This window comes from Callithrix jacchus, chromosome 11, assembly GCF_049354715.1.
Source record: "Callithrix jacchus isolate 240 chromosome 11, calJac240_pri, whole genome shotgun sequence".
NCBI lineage: Eukaryota > Metazoa > Chordata > Mammalia > Primates > Cebidae > Callithrix > Callithrix jacchus.
This window is the reverse complement of record NC_133512.1, coordinates 126,116,065-126,136,348: the sequence shown is the minus strand read 5'-3', so window position 1 is coordinate 126,136,348 and position 20,284 is coordinate 126,116,065. Positions and strand designations below refer to the sequence as shown.

At 38.8% G+C, this 20,284-nt stretch overlaps 1 protein-coding gene across 8 annotated transcripts in view; it reads left to right on the top strand.

Moving 5' to 3' along the window:
* The first annotated feature begins 11,451 nt into the window (after positions 1–11,451).
* CPED1 (cadherin like and PC-esterase domain containing 1) overlaps positions 11,452–20,284 on the top strand; it is a 316,126-nt gene continuing 307,293 nt past the window's right edge. For 3 of the 8 annotated variants that reach the window (XR_013524306.1, XM_009003189.5, XM_054237765.2), the window contains exons 1-3: positions 11,452–11,654; positions 11,950–12,018; positions 12,135–12,614. Coding sequence is in view for 5 of the 8 variants with exons in the window: in XM_009003189.5 (XP_009001437.4) it covers positions 12,366–12,614 (249 nt within the window). In the remaining 3 variants the exon portion in view is untranslated. Of the gene's footprint in view, positions 11,655–11,949; positions 12,044–12,134; positions 12,615–20,284 lie in introns of those variants that run through there. The other 5 variants (XR_013524307.1, XM_002752075.7, XM_078343913.1 and 2 more) reach the window with 4 other exon arrangements.

Sequence of the window (20,284 nt, the reverse complement as noted above, 5' to 3'; positions counted from 1 at the left end):
TGAGGCTGAGTGTTTGATAAGCATACAATAATTCTTTTCAAGGGCAGTTTATATATTTTTCTCTTCTTTAAAGCAAATTCCACATTTTAGGTTTTTAACCATCTTAGGTTTATGCAATTTAGTGCCCTTTGTCCTTAGACTTTAGAAATGGTCTTATTGATCTAATTATTTTAATCTTCTGCAAATAAATGTGTAACAAACTTGGATTATAAAGGAATCAGATACTCTTTAATGTGTAGACATTGCAATGGTTTCCCCTCAACTTTCTCATATAAAAATACACATTTTTTAGCAGATGGGTTTTAAAAGAAAAAACTCACAAAAATATTATTTAATTTTACAAATATTAAGCACCTAGATGCTGAAAGTAGATTAAGGTATTGTATGTGTTTGTGTGTGGGGGAGATGGTGTGGGCACAGACATGTTAAATATTGTGATATTTTGATAAATGCTATAGTGGATATACAAAGCACTGGGAGAACACGGGGAGGCAGGGAAATTAAGTGCTGAAATAATCAAGAAGACTTAACAAAGGGGAGGTGTCATCTGAACTGAGTCCTACAAACATGTAGTAAAGACCGTGTTCACAGCAGAAGAAACTTTTCAAGGCCACATGCATTCTGGAGCTTAAGGCAGTCTGGAAAGAGTGGCCCTGAGGCAGGTAGACATAGAGTCAGGTAAAGAAGCCAAAAGACCGGGCGTGGTGGCTCAGGCCTGTAATCCCAGCACTTTGGGAGGCCGAGGTGGGTGGATCATGAGGTCAAGAGATCAAGACCATCCCGGCCAACATAGTGAAACCCCGTCTCTACTAAAATATAAAAAATTAGCTGGGCATGGTGGCGCGCGTCTGTAGTCCCAGCTGCTTGGGAGGCTGAGGCAGAATTGCTTGAACCCGGGAGGCGGAGCTTGCAGTGAGCCGACAGCGTGCCACCGCACTCCAGCCTGGCGCCTGGTGACAGAACAAGACTCTGTCTCAAAAAACAAAAAAAAAGCCAAAAGACAGCAAGCGTGTATTCATGAAGAGCAGGAATTGTTTGTTATAGGAATCGGGAGGGTAACGTTTACATATTGTTGGTGAACTGTAGTTAGGATTATTATAACAGTTTAATGAAATAGCAATTCCCTTATTAGGATTATAAAGTAGGGATGGCTTAAAATTAATTAGTCTGTGAACTGGAAAATATTAAATTTAGGTGGATCTTTTCCATTGATTTTTGGAAGACAAATTAGAATTGCTAGTCAAGATTTTTAGATTTTCTTATTTAGATAATAAAATTGAAACTGCTGAACCAGTTTATAGTTTCCGATCCAGGATCTTTTTTGTTTGTTTGTTTGTTTGTTTTTGAGACAGAGTTTCGCTCTTGTTACCCAGGCTGGAGTGCAATGGCACAATCTCGGCTCACCGCAACCTCCGCCTCCTGGGTTCAGGCAATTCTCCTGCCTCAGCCTCCCGAGTAGCTGGGATTACAGGCACGCGCCACCATGCCCAGCTAATTTTTTGTATGTTTAGTAGAGACGGGGTTTCACCATGTTGACCAGGATGGTCTCGATCTCTTAACCTCGTGATCCACCCGTCTCGGCCTCCCAAAGTGCTGGGATTACAGGCTTGAGCCTGATCCAGGATCTTAATATTCATGATTTGATTCTGATACAGAGAAATAAGTTAAAGTTTACAGTGATTTAAAGATGAACTAACTTCAGATTTCTGGGTTTTTCTTTTGCGTGAGGGTTTCGCTCTGTCACTCAGGCTGGAGTAGAGTGGCACAATCACTGCTGCCTCTTCCTCCTGGTCTCAAGTAGTTCTCCTGCCTCAGCCTCCTGAGTAGCTGGGATGACAGGCATGCGCCACCAATGCCTGGCTTTTATATTTTTTGTAGATACAGGGTCTCAGTTGCTCAGGCTAGTTTTGAACTCCTGGCCTTAAGCGTGTCTTTTAAATTGAAGTTTGATATAAGAAAAATGTAGGAGAGCAGCCTCTGGCTATTTCTGTTTTAAGCAGTAAGTCACATACACCTTCTAAGTCTGTGTTTTAACTAATAGATTGTTAGAAGCCTACACATTATTAAAATATTTATTCGAAAACAATTTAATTATTAATAAATTCTCCAGAGCTGTATAATTCAGTTTTTAGTTAATTAGGTACCACCTTTAACTTTCTTTACTGTTAAAGGAAATTACAGAAGAGAACATTAATAATCATTCATCTTTCTGCTGCTTGTTAAAAGTTTGGAGATTTGATGAAACTTACCGTCAGCGTGGGACGTGAGAGTGTGGATGCGTGTGTCCGTGGATGTGATGTTTATTCCCTTTTCCACCTCTACCTGCCTACGTTAATGAATACAAATAGCTCTACTTAGGAAGGTGTATGCTAGTTGCTGCTGATCTTTGAGGATGGACTAATTTAAAAAATTCTCAGGTTTAATATCAATTGTAGGCAAAAACTAGCGGTCATATGCTAATTATTTTCTGCGCTGTTCAATCTGCTCTGGTACAGGAACCCTCTGTACTGTATGTTAAAATAAGAACAACTGTAATGGGCATCAAGTTACCTTAAAAAGCTGTGAAAGTCAAATGTAATGCCCCATATATTTGACCAGAGCATAAAAATATGAGGCAATCCATTAGAATGATTTAATTAGTATTATAACTAGTTTTAATAATTAAACTTATTTGTTTTTAGTAAAACTAGTTAAAATATTAGTAAAGTCATTTTAATGGATTGCCTCATTTTTATGCTCAGGTAGATATGAGGTACTAGTAAACTCTAATTCTAATGAGGTATGACCTCCCTGTTATATATCCCATTCGAGTTTATCCAAGTTTATAATTATATCCTTGAAGTATTTGTGTATTTGTCTTTAATATGCTAATTCATTTTTTTTTTCTTGAATACCTTGAGGAACTGGATGTAAAGATAATTCTTTTTCGTAGGTTTCCCAAATGTGCCAAAACACATTTTCACTTTACCAGTGGTAAATGTTTACCATGCATAAATGTTTTTAAAAGAGTGATCTGTTGAAAGAAGAAAAGAAAAGCTTATATATTGTTAGAGATCATATGGTTTAGATTAGATTTAGGAGTAACCTTTTGACTTTATGTAATGGAATGTGACCAAAGGGCTATACTCAGTGAAAGAATGTTTCCTTCTTACCCAGCCAGCTGAGCTATGTGAATGCCAGCATTCAGTGAAGTGATGAGACAAAACCTACCTCCCTCCCATCCACATCACACACATCAGTTTTTAGATAGTCAAATGACACTTGTATAAAAGTTTAAAAATACCTTTTATTTTCTGAAAATGGAAATGAATGGTTGAATTGTTATTACATTGAAAAAGAAAGGAAAGAGGAAAAGAAAATGAGAAAAGCTAAATTATGTGGCTGTCTTGAGACATTTAAAAATATATATACAGTTTCCGAAGAGTCTTATCAGAGAAGATACATGAGATTCCTAATGGAGATCATTGTTTGATCTGTCATATAACAAATAGAAGTTAAATTTTTTCATGTTTCATGTATTATTGAACCGATAAAAACAAATTCTGGCTCCATGCCAAGGTATAAATTTATGTCTTGAAGAAAGTAATGAAAATAAATAGTATAACTCATTGGGTTAAATAATATTTACCCAATGAAATGTTTACCTCATCCCTCCCACCCTCCCCCATTTTACATGTGTGCTCACTAATTGAAGTGATTCTACCTGCCTCTCTTAGAATGTTTGTATACATATATGCAGATATATCTCTATATATTTAAATATAATCTTTTAGAGGATACAAGTTTCAAAGACAAATTTGAGAGGCTTAAAGGAAATTAGACGCCCGAAGTTGCATTTGTTTTGAGTAGCAGTGTAATTACACCCTCAGGAAATGGCTACAATTCTAAGGAAGCTAATCATGTCATTGCCATAAGCTGCTGAGGCACTCACTATTCTAACTTAAGTAACAGACAAATCTCAAGCAGCCGTATGTTAAAAAAAAAAAAAAAGTGCAGCAACTATTTGTTCAGTTAATTTTGAGTTCCTTCATCTTAGCACTTTAAAGAAATTCTTATCTATGTAATTTTGGGGGTACACATGGAGTTTTGTTACGTGGTTCTACTGCGTAGTGGTGAAGTCTGGGCTTTTAGTGTATCTGTTGCACAAATACTGAGCATTGTACCCAATAGGTAATTTTTCAACCCTCAGTTCCCTTCCATCCCACCCTTTTTATAGACTCTAATATCTGTTATTCCATATGTGTGTCCATTTGTAGCCATTGTTGAGCTCCCACTTATAAGTGAGAAAATGTGGTATTTGACATTGTATGTTATTTCCCTTAGGAAAATGCCCTCCAGTTCCATTCATGTTGGTGCAAAAGACATTATTTCATTCTTTTTAATGGCTGAATAGTATACCATGGGCTGTGTGTGTATTACTTTTTTAAATTCAGTCCACTGTTGATGGATATTTAGATTGATTCCATATCTTTGCTATTGTGACTAGCACTGCAGTAAACATATGGATACAGGTATCTTTTTGAGTAATTATGTTTCCTGTCCAAGGAATAATTAGACCTGATGGCCTGACCCTTCTTACCTTCTGAGATCAGATGACATCAGGTATGTTCAGGGTGGTTTGGCTGTAGACTGATAGAATGATGTCTTTTCCTTTGGGAAGATACCCAGTATGGGATTGCTGAATCCAATGGTAGTTCTGTTTTTAGTTCCTTGAGAAATATTCATAGGGTTTTTCATAGAGGTTGTATTAATTTACTTTCCCATCAGCAGTGTATAGTGTTCCCTTTTCTCTGCATCCTCACCAACATCTTTTGTTTTTCTGTTTTTTTTTTTTTTTCTTTTGTTTATATTTTGCTTTATTTTAGACAGAGTCTCCATCTGTTGCCCAGGTGGGAGTGCATCTCAGCTCATTGCAACCTCTGCCTTCTGGGTTCAAGTAATTCTCGTACCTCAGCCACCTGAGCAGCCGGGATTTCAGGTGTGCACCACCATTCCCAGCTAATTTTTGTATTTTTAGTAGAGATGCAGTTTTGCCATGTTGGCCATGCTGATCTAGAACTCCTGGCCTCAACTGCCTTCGGCCTCCCAAAGTGCTGCGATTACAGGCATGAATCACAATTTCAGTCATCTTTTGTTTTTTTGACTTTTTAGTCGTAGACATTCTGACGTGTAAGATGGTATCTCACTGTGGTTTTAATTTGCATTTCTCTGGTTAGTGATGTTGAGCATTTTTTCGTTTTTTTTTTTTTTTTTTTTTTTTGCCACTTGTATGTCTTCTTTTGAAAAGTGCTCATGCTCTTTGCCCATGTCTTAATGGGGTTATCTGCTTTTTTCTTGTTATTTGAGTTCCTTGTAGATTATGGATCTTAGCTCTTTGTTGGATGCACAGTTTCAAATATTTTCTCCCATTTCCAGGTTGTCTGTTGATTATTTCTCTTGCTGCCCAACCTCAGCACTTTTAGCATTTGTGCCAAATAATTCTTTGTTCAGGCTGTCCTGTATGTTGGAGAATACATTTAGCAGCACTCCTGGCCTCTATGCACTAGGAGTTGGTAGCATTTCTGCCACTGCCTTACCATCACCTGCCAGTTGTGACAACCAAAAATATCTCTAGAATTACTAAATGTCTCCTATTTGGGGAGACAAAGCTGCCTCTACTTGGTTAAATGTTACCATAATGTGAAATGTTGTGGAAAAATTGAAATAATACTGGAAAATATTTGATGTGTAGAATTCTATAAATACAAATTTTTTTAAACAATCACTTGCCAAGGATGCCACATGCCCCTGGGGGATGGAGATGAGTGGAATCCTCTATCATAAGCAGTTTGTATGGCAAAGGATTCTAAGTACACTAGTAACTAACATACAGCACAAATGTAATGAAAATAATTTTGGTACTGGTGCAAGCAAATTCAAAATGCCTATTAAAAAGAGTAAGTTGTAAAAATAAAGTGACCAGTGGATAACTGTGGAGAACTGAAAATGCGTAGGTGCCATTTAACAGGAAGCACCAAGTGTTAGCATAGGGAAACCCCAGGTGATTTGTATGCTCAGAAACACAGGTCTAATGTACAATCGAAGATTACAGCACCAAGTGTTAGCATAGGGAAACCCCAGGTGATTTGTATGCTCAGAAACACAGGTCTAATGTACCATCGAAGATTAAAACCATTTAGTTTGGAGGATTTAGTCTATCTGGACTGTTCATTCATCTAGAAACTTAGAAAGAGATTGTAGCATGTGTCTGTTCAAACAAACAAAACCTAAGAAATTGTAGCGAAATGAAGAATTTTCACTGTGGCATTTTACTTCCATGTATAAACTGGACAGATGCTGCATGTGAGGGGAGTCCTGCAAGTTCTTCATATCACCCTTCGACACAATTCACGGACTTCGTCATATCCTGCTGTCACCCTTCAGAGCCTAGAGTGGTTTTAGGACCACTGAAAAGGAAGATGGAAATCTTCATTTTTAAAAAAATGCATAAAAAGCTTCATAGAAGATTCAGGGGTCTTAAATTGAAGTTCATAGTCTGCAGAAAAATTATACTCTTTGTATATAACTCTGTGGAATAATACATCATCAGGCGTATTTGCATATACCTTAATTGAATACAGCATTTGTCTCCTAAGGGACAGTAAAGACTCCAAGGCAGGAATCTGACATTTCATATAGATTTAAAATTAAATCTTACATGTGTTTTACACAAATGAGAATAATTACATGTATTTTACTCGTTGTTGTCTTTATCCCACCTAAAAAAGGAGATTTTGTGTTTTGAATTTACAATAGAAGGTAATGGTAGCATAACAGTATTCTCAGATAATTGGAGACAATGGTCATCCTACCCTGAATACCATATCTTCATTAACAAATCTGGGAAAGAAATTTTTTGGATTCCTACTGTCTTCAGATAAAGGCTAAATAAACTGTTAAACTTGGAAATGATAGCCCTTCTTGATCTCTACCTAACACTCTTTTCCAGCTATCTCTCAACGGTCTTCCACTAAGACATAAGAACTTTAGTTTCCCTCTTGCAGGAGTTGAAATCTTTGCAACTTGTTAGGGCCCGGTTGAGAAGGGGCTAAAGATGTGTACTCATTTTGATTCTCCATGAGGCTTGGAATATATCCATCTTGTTGTGGCAGGGACTGCTATCTATTTATCAGCCTTACTTCCTTTTCCTCCTGGGCATGTAGCTAGACTTCATTTCCGTTAGGTGGGTCCATGTAGGCTCTGTACAACAGAATATAACACTAGAGATATATGCCAATTTGAAGCTTGGCTCATGAAAGTCCTCCCACACTCATTCTCCCCTTTCTCATTCATTCATTGTCTGCTAATGGGATGCAGAGGATCCCGGTGGGTATCCAAGAGTCTAGACTATGGGAAGTCACCAGGTGGAAGGACCTTAGGTACCAAATGTTTTAGAGGAAACTGTCAAACACTGAAAAATGATGTGAGTGAGAAATGAGCCCTTATTGTATCAAGCCAATAAAACTTTAAGGTTATTTGTTTCAGCAGTTATCCTGCTATGACTAATTCAACAGTGTGTTTTTTATATTTTAGTTGTTTATAATATTTGTCAAATGTCTTCTGTTTTTCCCAGCACCTAGGATGATGTTTCTGCATAGTAGAGATTCAGTGTGTCATTCAGGGTTTAAAAACAAATTATGTTCATAGCTTATGGGACAAGTTCTAGAGTCAGCATTAGATAAGAGGTGATAAGCGCTGAGAAGAGGGCTGTCAAACTTTTTAGGGAAGACGTGCTGGAAGGTTAGAGAGCAGGCATTGCTGATAAGACTTCCCAGCACTTAATTCATGACGTCACTGCTGGTAACTACAGCTGGATTTTACCTTATCATAGTCAGATAATATCATGAAAGGGAAAGGCTGTTCCCTGCAGGAAAGCAACAGAGCCCAGAATCTGAAGACAGAGAGGGAAATCTATGTCAAAATGTATCCCTAAAAGCATATATTTTCATAGCCTAGGGTGACCTTTGAGGTCATTAGTTGATCCCTGAAACCCCTGCTTTATGAGAAAGATGAAACTCAAAGGGGCACAGAGGTACGTGACTTTCCCGGAGTTTCTGATCCAACACTGGAATCTTCCATCATGAATACTTTTATCCCCCTGCTTTAAAAAATAAAGTAAATTTTTAAAAAACCTTCTTCAAACAATTATTTGAGTGCATACTTTCCTCATCCCCACTCCATACCAAAGACCAAATGAAATATTTGGGAAGGGAGTGTATATTTTGTATAGGAGAGGTTTGGAGAGAAAGATTGTTCTGTTTTGTCCAAGCTCAAAATGATAGGATCCTGAAAGGCCTGTTACTCTATTGTCCCAGATTAATCTGCTTAAACAGAGGTTCTTGAATACTGAAATTGTTTAGTGTAAAGTGTACTTTATGAAATTATATGCACAAAAGCATTTAGTGTGAAACACTGCCAGAATCCACAAGCTCGTGGTTCTAGTGAATATTTACCCCCTAACCCCATCCATAAACTAACTTGTTCTCTGTCTTTATTATTCCCTGTTTTGTGTGTGTGTGTGTTTTGTTGTTTTTGAGATAGGAGTGCAGTGGCACAACCACGGTTCACTGTAGCCTCGACCTCCCCAGGCTCAGAGATGATCCTCCTACCTCAGCCTCTTGAGAAGCTGGGACTACAGGCACACACCAACATGCTCGGCTAATTTTTGTATTTTTTGCAGAGATGAAATTTTACCATGTTGCCCAGTCTGGTCTCGAACTCCCGGACTCAAGCGATCTTCCCGCCTTGGCCTCCCAAAGTGCTGAGATTACAGGTGTGAGACATTGTGACAGGCCTCGTTCACTCTTCTGATTCCTTCAGGCTCTATCATTCAATTCAATTGTGTGTATCCTACTGCCCAGGTGTAAATAAATCCCAGGTGGAGTCTCCACATGCTGCCTTCATGCCACCTTTGCCCTCGTCCTCCCAAACCAGCATCTGTGGGTTAGTACACTTCTACCTCAAAGACGGAAGAGAAGAGAACTAAGAGCTCATGTTTGCTTTTGATGTTTAGATGCTCCACAGGGCTCATTATTTGATAATTATCTTTTTAAGTGTCTGACACCACATCACGCATAAGCTCAGTAAAGACGGAGCACAGCCTCAGGATTCAAAACTTAACAGGCATTCAGCATTCATTTATCCAGCAAATACTCACAGAATGCTTAGGTGCTTTCCATATATTATCTCATCTAATTGTACCAACAACACTTGAAAGGAAACATTAGTATCCTTAGTCAAACTACTTGTTTAAGAACAGCTGATAAAAAGTAGTGACATGAGTCATATCCAGATTGGGCTTACTCTAAAATCAGATGCTTGTGGATCACCTTAGTCTGTTGGGTGATGATTGCTGCTATATCTCCTTTCCACCTCTTGTTTGCACCTTCTCATGCTACCTCTTTTCTCTCTCTTGCAAATATTTTTCTTTTCTTTTCTTTCTTTATTTCTTTTTTTTTTTTTTTTTTTTTGAGATAGAGTCTCACCCTGTCGCCCAGGCTGGAGTTCAGTGACACAATCTCAGCTCACTGCAACCTCTGCCTCCCCGGTTCAAGCAATTCTCCGCCTCAGCCTCCCGAGTACCTGGGATTACAGGTGCCCACCAGCATGCTCAGCTAATTTTTTGTATTTTTAATAGAGATGGGGTTTCACCATCTTGGCCAAGCTGGTTTTGAACTCCTGACCTCGTGATCCACCTGCCTCAGCCTCCCAAAGTGCTGGGATTATAGGCATGAGTCTCCCTTGGACTCAGTAGTTAAAATGGGGAATTGGGTTCTTCAATCTACTGGAATCATTTCTGGGATACTAATTTTCCACCTTCTTCCCAATTCCTATTATTTGAAGTCTAGCTATATCATCTTAAAATTTTCGATACTGTTGTCTTTCATTTCTCCCAACCCAAAGGCAATTTTATTTTAGCATCTGATTTACTCTTTCTTCTGTACCTTGTTCTTAACAATTAAACAATACATACAAATAACTTAAGATTCCCCAGACTCTCTTTTTCAGACTTCTTGCCTTAACAGAACTTAACAGAACCGTGTGATTCCTTATCACTCAGTAACAGCTTTGTCACACCCCGGATCCCAATTTAGAAATCTCATAATTCTTACTATCTCTCAGATCACATTACATCCACCAAAACTATATGTCCTGCAACACCATTGTTTAGCCATTTTCTCTTAAAGCTCTTTTGGCTTCTAAAAGTGAAGCATCACTTTATTTTTCTCTACTCCGTTTGTAATGAGATTAAAGACTCTGAACCTATAAATAAAGTAATATTAAAGCCACTGGATGTGATACATGCAAGGGCTTGGGATAAATCCACTTTCCGTGTGAATATTTCTTCTGTAATATGTGAATTAATTTGTTCTACAACTGTTAAAAAGGTTTCTCACAAGCGAGGAACTCCAGATGCCCACTTCTCTGAATCTGTGACAGCTGGACACCCCTAGGGGGCGCTCCGTTTCTCAAAATTCAAGCGGCTGACAGCAGCGTTCCCCTGGGTGGGGCTCACTCTAGGGGTGTGGCCTCACGGGAGAACCTCAGCCCGCAAGAGTTTGGCTTAGAAACAAGTTTGAAAACCTCTTCAGGTCCAGAGCCTTCAAGTAATGCCTGCTATGAGCCTAAGACAGCCCTGGGTATACAGAGTTCGCAAAGCAAGGACTGGGAGAGGGAGCGACATGCACCAGACTGATTTCCTTTCCCGGTGAAAGCCTCAGCAAAACTAACTGGGGGTTTGCAGAATTGCAGTATTAGCAGCGTCCCCCCGAAGGTCTGCACCTAATTCGATTGAGCTGATTCTGGACAAAGCCCATTGTGTACCTTTATCTATTGGGCAAAAGTTACCCCCAACACCTGCTATGATCAACGCATTTCAGGAGCAAAATGTCAGGCCTTAAAGTACCAGGTCATTGAGAGACCCAACTATAGTCCAGGAAAGGAGTAATAAGAACATCTGTGATATGAGTTCGATTCTAAGGCACAGAGGCGACTGAGTAATTCTGGTGCTTGCTGTCTGAGGTCCAGACAGTACTCGTGACCCTCTTATCCTCAGAAGCGTAACCACAATACCCTGGAGTGAAGAAACTCCCAATCACTCATGGAGTCCACTTTAGTTCTGTCCTCGACCTTTGTCACCAGTTGGCTCAGGCTATTTGTTTTTACAATTCTGTATTAGGAAAAAGAAGTTGTATAGAAGATCAGACATCAGATACGTTTCTGAATTCTGCAGCCCTGGGTGGGCGGCCTCCTTTGGGGATATGCTGGCTGCTGTTTCCAACGTGGGAAGCCCACCGTTTTGGAGCCAGAGCTGACAGCGCGGCTCCAGCAGCCCCCAGGGCCGGAGGAGCCCGGCCTTAGCTCCGCCCCGCTCAGCCCGGCCCGGGTGGCTGCGATGCCGAGGTCTCCTCTGCTCTGGCTGGGCGTGCAGCGGGCGCGCGCGAGTGTGTTTGTGTGTCTGTGTGTCTGTGAGTGTGTGTGTGTGTGTGTGTGTGTGTCTATGTGAGATGAATTGGAGTCATACGACTGGGTGTTTCCTTCCGAGTGGTTTTGATCAGCAATCCATTAGGAAATCATGGAAACTTTTTTTTTTCTGGCTAAAGGATGAAAACTGAGTAAGTACATAGAACTTTGAACTTGAAAGGGAATGAAACAAATACAAGCAAAAACCCTGACAGTATCCATGTCCATTCAAATCGTGTATGCCCTTTTTATGTTAAAAGCCGTGAACGCTTACAGGACAGTGGGAATTTAAAACTAAATGAAGGGGAGCATACAAAAGGCTGAAGGCAAGACTGCTTTAAAAACCGGAGGAAAACTGAGGAACTGCTAAGGCAACCTGGCCTGCGTTCAGCTGTGCAACAGGCACTTTGGGTTTTAACCTTTTGCGTTCTTCATTGCTGTTTTCAGAGTCCAGATTTACTACGGTGTTGTTTTCTCCCTTCCTGCAAAGCTGAGGCAGAGTCGGACTCCTTCACTGTGAGTTTAAAGATGTCAACATAAGGTATTAGTGGAAGCCACAGTTTGGCAGCCCGGGGTACGCTCAGGTTATTCGTTACAACTATTATTATTTTGATGTCTCTTTTTAAACTCAGGTCATCCACTTTTGACTGTCATCCATGGAAGAGCTCTTATTAAATGCCTCAGACTTTCGGGACCTATGATTCCTTGGCACAAACCTTTGGAAAATTCTTAAGCAGGAATGAAGCAAACTTGATTGGAGTCGTGGAAAAGGAAGACAGATTAGTATTTTTCATGCTAACAAAAAATAGCTGCTATGACTTTGCCCGCAACGTGAACAGGGGCCAAGTGAAGCTGAACTGGTCATGGTCTGTCGCCCAGTGTTCCCTTGTCGTCGGCGATTTTGCCCCCGACCCTTCTTGGTGGGCTTGGTGGTAGCAATCTGTCTCTTCTACCAGACTCTGACCCTCCGAGGGACGAGGAAGCTCACAGCCGCTGGCCCTGGAGCTGTCCCACACACATCCACTGAAACCCAGGCAGGCAGATGCAAGAAAGGATTCTCCCAGGACAAACAGTGCTTCCTTCTCTCTGGTAATGCCGAGGAAACCAGAAAGGTAAGGCTCTCATAAGCTTCATAGAGACCGTTTCTACGAAGACAGCAATCTGCTTCTCTGTTCTTTCTATAAAACTAAAATTAACTTCCATGAGGTCTGAAAGGGATCCAGAGTATAAACAGCCTAGAGAGTGACCTGTGACAGGGAAACACGTTACATAAGCTTCAACTTCTTATAGTTACTTCCAGAAAGTTCTGGCCTTACTTTATCTCTTAGGATTTCACTTCATTTCAGTGGAATGAAGTAGACAGCTTAGAGGAGGCGTAAAATGATATGAGTTCTTTCTAAAATATCAGGATTCTAAGAGATCTGAGGATTTACAATTCAAAACCATGAATCAAAGATTCAAAAACTTTGATAAACCTTGAGTGTTTCTTTTCTCTAGGCAGTCAGTATGAGTGCCCAGACCATTCCAGACTCAAAGATACTCCAAAGTTTTATTTTATATTTAGCTAGATCGATTCTTAATTGGTGACCACATCTCTAAAGCAATATATTTACGTCTAAAGCATTTAAAGTAATAGTATAATAGGTTTCTTCAAAACAGTTGGTACACTGTGTTTTATTGTTTATAGAATCAGGGAAATACGGATTATTCTATATATTACTCAGGTAAACTACTAATCTTGTCAAGTGTTGAAAAAAACACATAAAACACACAAAATAACACAGAATCTCATTCATGCCAGTAAAATAATAACCTATAAAATAATCAAGTGTAAAACAGAACATGAACAAACAAACCAAAAAGAACTCCACCCCCAAAAAATCATGGTGGCAGAGCTACTAAATTTTAATGGTACAGCAAGTAGTATTGGAGCAACATAACTGAGGGCTCTGTAAGTAGCATCTTATATCTACAGTAGATTCCAGTTGATTTTATGATCCCGGTTACCGTTTGAAGTAGAATTTCCTCTTGAACATCAGCTCTGTTGCTACCATGATTACCAACACATCCACAATTGACCAGCATCACTTGTTCACTTATTTTAAAAACTCTTTTATTTATTCCGTTTCAGACTACTGCCCTGTGTGACAGGTACGGTAGATATGATTGTCATCATTTTATGAACAAGGAGCGTGACAGTGTTGTTTAGGCGGGCCACATGGTTAGCATTATGACATGATGCATCCCCAGAGCAATAGCTACCAAGCTGCTCGGTTCCTGCTACAGGGCTGATGCTCTCAATAAAAGTAAATTCAAAGCCCTTATAACAACTTTTGAAACCATAACTACAAGAAATTATTGAAATACAAAATAACATTAAGTTAAAACAAAGAAAATGTGAAACTTTTAAGTGACTTCATTTGTTATAGTAGTATGAAGAAATATCTCTGACAAAGAATAGCAGATAGTATAAGTAGAAACACTTTAAAATGAAGCTGCAACTGCAACTGTGTATCTATTTTTAGGCACAGTAAAGTGATTGGGGAATATGTATTTTTGTCGTTGTTGTTAATTTATAGCATTAACTTGTTTTCTTTTCCTGAATACACCACAGTTACAATGGATGTAAAGTGACTATTAAAGTCATTTTTTATTTGTTTCTGATATTGAGAGATGCAATTTCTTCAAAAATAGTAGAGATAGTCTTGCTTTAAATGCCTAAAATTTTTGCGAAGAATTTTGGATGGAAAAGTTTTATTCATGAACTTATGGCTTTCTTATTCCCCTTCTTTGCTCTGTGTGATTCCTGCTTTGTCTGTAATTTAGGCATATGTTAGATGTTATTTGTGGGCTGTCATAGAAAACGCCATTTCAACTTTGAATTTCCTATTACTTGTAAACCATCTGAAATTTACTGGCTGCTGGTATAAAACATTCACTTGAGAATTTTCTTCACCAAAAATGCCAAATGTATGATGAATTTGGTTTACAGATGATTCACAGTGTTAAGTATTTTAACCATGAGCAAGATTCTAAATTTACAATTATAGTTCAGGAGCCTAGTGGATATGACAAGCAGATTTCCAAACATTAGCCATGTCCTTCCATTTTTAACCTATGCCAGCCCCTGGATTAAAGCCACTTTTTATTTGAGACAGAAAGGAAGTGAGAAAGTATCACATACACATTAATTAAAACCAGCTACAAATTAATTCTACTTATAGTATATGTTTCGAAAAAGAGTCGAATCATGCTCCAATTTAAATTATTATTCTTTTAGATGGCTAAAATGAAGACAGAATGTCTTTATCAATATATTGATCATTTTCTAAAATAACTATTTGTGAAGCTTATTAAAAAAAAAACTGATTAGATGCTATATAGGTTTTCCTGAAAACATAGAATTAGCTTTGAGGCATTTTATAAAAGTAGCATTGTTTCTATCTGTAAATTTTGGATTGTGCTATTACTTTTATTTGTAAACCAATATATTCCTGTTATTCGGACTTTCTTTAGTCAAATCTTTGCTTTAAGTGTTTTTGAAAGTTACTTAACACAATTGATTTTGACCTGGGGTTCATGGATTCCAGAATGCATTTAGATGTATAAAATGTATATGTCCCTGACATTTTGTGCAAAATACTGTAATGTAGGTGTATGTGCAGATCTTTGAGGGAAAAATTATAGATTTCTGTCAGATATTCAGAGTTAAAAACATGCTAAGAACTACTAAAAATGCTTAACGACCAGTATGTTTACATGTTAAACTAACTGCCCCTCCAGGATGTGTAAATTGGAACTAGATTTAAAAACCAAAAATCAAAAAAATCATAATTAAAGATTTCAACTGAGCATATTAAAACAAGTATTTCAGTGAACGTTTTAGTGTTTACAGGGATAAACATTCAGAAACCAAAGCAAATACACAGAAATAAGAACTTCTTGGATCAGAGTTTTTACTCATGAATAAGCAATACATATTTCTCAGCCTTTTTTTGTTGCAGTTGTGTCTATGAGAAGACCTTCTGTACTTTATCAGCCTCCTGACGGAGGGTTCTGTACTAGCAAATATTTGATGACGGGCGACTTTACCCTGTACACTTTTACACATGGGATCTGGTTCAATGTCTCAAGCTGTTTTCAGTATGGATTGAGATCATGGTATAGTATATGCCAACTTTCCATAGTAAGGAAGTACTCTCCCTCTTTCTTGCCAAACTTTAATTCATTTTTCCATTTGAATAATCCAAAGGGCCTGGCTAAGCAAATGTATTTTTGTCACTTCTTCTGAATTTTCTCCCTACGTTAGTTTAAATATTGCCTACAATCTGCCAAGTCTTAACATTATTTCAATTTAATATATAAACATGGCTGTGTTGTCTTTATCGAAGTAGGTCACTCAATAGATTTATCTATTTTTATAGCATTAACACTTTAACATTTCATAACACAGGAAGCACATTAAATTATAAACAGAAACAATGAAAGAAAATCTCCTTAGTATATGCTCCTTTAATGGAAACTTTGCTATTTGGGGAATACATTTATGCTCACCATAGCCATGTGTTTCTGATTACCTCCTGTTGATGGCTCCAGAATGAGAACCACTATTTTGTCAACTGTTGCTTGACTATTCATTTCCCATGTATTCACGACTCTCCCTTCTCTTTCAATGACCATTCTATATGATATCTACTTTCTCAAGGATCCAAACATAGCCCAATGCAAATAAGTGAATGTTCTCAATTAAAAACGATCTAATTAATCTTGTTTGCATTTCTAACAGTAAATTTAACATTAGAAAATTTCTTAAAAATTCCTTACTTGGCCCAGGTTTTCTAGAAATAGAACTGGAGGCAAACACTTGCATGCTAACACTTTAATGGATAATACAATCCCAGGGACACAAGAGTGAGGAAAGAACAGAGTAGGGAGAGCAGACACAAGGGAGTACATTATTGTGAGTCATTTCCAGAGAGGCTTTCTTCAACCACCATGCTCGGTACAGGTGCTGGCCAAAAGGAGCAGAAAGGGCAAGCAATTCATCTCCTGATCTCTTCTTCTGTCTTTTACTGATTGGAGTCCCTCTCACGGTACTTACAGGTTTAGTTACCTGGCTTCTCAGGGCATACACTAGAGAAGCTAGCACTTTGCTGGGTGTGTTCCTGCAGGTGCAAAGGTGAGGCGGATCCTCCTTTTCCATCAGTACTGTGAGTAGGCGCTTTCAGGTCTGTGGTGCAGAAACCGGGAAAACACTGTCTTTAGTTTGATGATCACAGCAATGATGAGTAATGCACACTAGAGGGGTAGACGAGGCAAGGTGATCTACTAACTACTGAAACATTACTTGGATAATTTTGCTTTCTAGAAATCCACCAAAAATCCAGCAAAAATTCTCACACTCTTGGGAAGAGGCCTCTCTTCTTTTATATAAAAATTTTGTAATTATCTCACGGAGAATCCTCCTCCTCAACTGAAAAAAGAACCCCACAGAACCTTGCTTCATCTCTACCCTTTCTCCTACTGATACCTTTCTTTTATTCATTCTTTTTCATTCATTCAGTAAATATTTATTGAGCCATTTGTATATATTAGCCTCTTTATAAGATACTAGTGATACAGAAATAAAAGTTTCTGTGAGACAGACAAGCAAATTAACACGGTGATAGGAAACTGATAATTACAAGACTCCTTTTTGAATGCTGTGAAGAAACTAGAGAGGGTAGAGAAAAAAAAGTATTGCAAGTCAGTCGAATAGTCCACGTATGCAAATAAAAAATGAAATAGGCAGATAGTCTGATACCTTTGGAGAGTTCAATATATTTGTTTTGCTGTGTGTGTGTGTTGGTGGTGGTGGTGTTGATGGAAGCCAGAAGGCAAATACACAAGGTTGAAAATTCAGCAGGGTCTGGATGTTGGAAATGTGCACATGATAAAGAGCCTGGATTCTATTCCAAAGACAACAGAGAATCCCTGAAGAATGTTAAGCAAAGATTGGCTTAAATACATAAGTGTATTAGAGAGAACAGTATGAACACACACTGCAGAACGGACTGGAGTAGAATCGAACTCAGGGAGACCAGTTGGTACGCTGTTTCAAAATGCCTCTTCCTTGCCAAATCTTACTTTCCATATGTGTTCTTGAACACCCCTTTTCAATCTTTTCCAAAACTGGCTCCACAATTACCCTCTGTTACTTACAATACTGCCAATTCCAAATCTTTCCTCCTGCCAGCAAACATGTTTAGAACTAATAAAACAATACACTTTCTTTGTACCTGGCAATCTACCTAATATAATATGCTCCCTGTCTCTCTACTTCCCTTCGGAGAAACTGTAATTTGTTCTCTGCATGTACTTCCTGGTCACCTCTTCCTATTCCTTATGCTTTACATTTGGTCCTTTCTACTGAAACCTCTCTTGGTGAACTCCTTACTACCAAATCTAATGCTCTATTTTCAGTCTATATCCTTCTTCTCTGAGGCATCTTCTGCTGTTGGGCAGTGCCTCTTTCTTGAAATTTCCTCTTTGAATTCCACAACACAACAAGGTTATTCTGAAAAACTCATGGTCTCCTATAGAGTTCATTTCCTCTCTCTAATGATAAAGGTAGGCATTCCAATCTTACGTCCTTGGAGCATTGTATTGTTTTATGCTTTTCCTTGATGAATGTGTCAATTTTGCCTACTGCTAATTTTCATCCTGTTACCTTTTTCTAGAATATTATACAATATTACAAAAATTTAAAAAATTTATTTCACAAATTTAATGTTCAAATCAATGACTCCTCTTAACCTTCTTATTTCGATGAATAGGACCTGACACTCAACCACCATTTATCTAGGTTTTAAACCTCCGATATTTTTTTGTTTCTTCCCCATACCATGTTCCTCACCAAATCCATCAGGCCTGGCTCCTTACCAAATCTGAGACCTGCCACTGAGCCACATGGCCAGCTCGAAATTAGAAAGGTCACAACATTCTTCTTCCTCCTCCTCCTGTTCCTTCTTCTTCTTCCTCTTCATAAAACTGGAGTAGTGGCTCATATGTGTTATCCCAGCACTTTGGGAGGCTGAGGCAAAAGGATCACTTAAGTCCAGGGGTTCAAGACCAGTCTAAGCAACATGGGGTGACACTGTCCCTACAAAAAGTTTTAAAAAACTATCTGGGATTGATGGCATGTACCTAGAGCCCCAGCTACTCGAGAGGCTGAGGCAGGAGGATTGCTTGAGCCTGAGATGTTGAGGCTGCAGTGGGCTATGATTATGCCACTGCACTCCAGCTTGGGTGACAGAGCAAGCCCCTGTCTCAAAAAGAAGAAAAATTATCCTTAAAATGTTTTTAATAGAGGTTTAAAAACACACATATTATAAAATTTACCCTCTTAACCATTTTTTAGCATAGAGTTAGGTAGTATTTGTCATATTTACATTGTTGTATAAAGTCCAAAACATTCTTGCCTTGTTTGCAGCCCTGTTTCAGAACCATTACTTTCAAGCAGCTTGTATGTTGCTTCCTCTTCTCCTTGGCATCTGGCCCAGACCTAGATTTCCTCCTTGTGGTTTATATATTGCCTGTAGACATGGTGCTCCTTTTTTAGCTCTAACTTCTAATTTCTCTCTGGGACCATGCTCTGAATTTAGCCTTTTATTATACTATTATAATTTTAGTAATATCACATTAGTACAGACTTTATAACTATGTCAAGTAGAATTTCTCTAGCCCTCCAAATTAATTCAGATAAGAGTCCATCAGATTCCAAAATCGTGGCGTCTGCCTTCACAAACTCAATGCTATGTCTTCATTGCCACTAACCTAGACTCGTTCAGTGATTTAACTAGTTACTCCTTCATCTGCCTGCGTATTTTATGCAGTCTGTGCACGAGTCCCATAATACCTCTGCTGAAACCCTTTAGGAGTGGTAGTGTTGAGCACACTCAATTGAGTAGAAACCATTCTGATCCTGGCATGTCCCAACATACTTTTCCAGCCTATCTCCACCCTTTCTCTGCCTGCAATTCATCATCCAGCCAACAGCCTATTCTCTAAAATCCAACATATCTCCCTGTGTCAGGAGTCTCCTCCAGGGAGCCTTCCCTAGTCAATACCTCTAGAAACCGTCCTGATCATTCTGAAAGCTTTCGAGAGCCTATGAAGTTTCATCTCCTTCATCACAGCAGCCCTCATCTCTGTAAGTGGATATGTGCTTAAACTTCCCTAATAAGACTTATGTTTCATTATAACTATTTATAAATGAAGGAACATTAGAATGTTAGAACTGCAAATATGTTAGAGATGATAAAGTTCAACATATTTCTTTCTTGAGGAAAATGAAGGCCATGGAAAGAAAGTGCCTCTCTCAAAATAACATAAGTTGATAGGACAGGACTGGACTGAGACTGATGCCCTTTCTGTTTTATTATGGCCCCATATGCTAACTCCATTCATTGGTATTACGGGTTGAATTGTGTCCCTCACCCCAGAAAAGATATGTTGGAGCCTAAACTCCAATATCTCGGAATATGACCTTACTTGGAAATAGGGTTATTGCAGATATAATTAGTTAGGATGAGGCCACACTGGAGTAAGATGGCCCCTTATCCAATATGACAATTGCTGTTATAAGAAGACAGCAGGCCAGACGTGGTGGCTCACACCTGTAATCCCAGCACTTTGGGAGGCCGAGGTGGTTGGATCACTCGAGGTCAGGAGTTCGAGACCAGCCTGGCCAACCCCTTAAACCCCATCTCTACTAAAAATATAAAAAATTAGCAGGGCATGG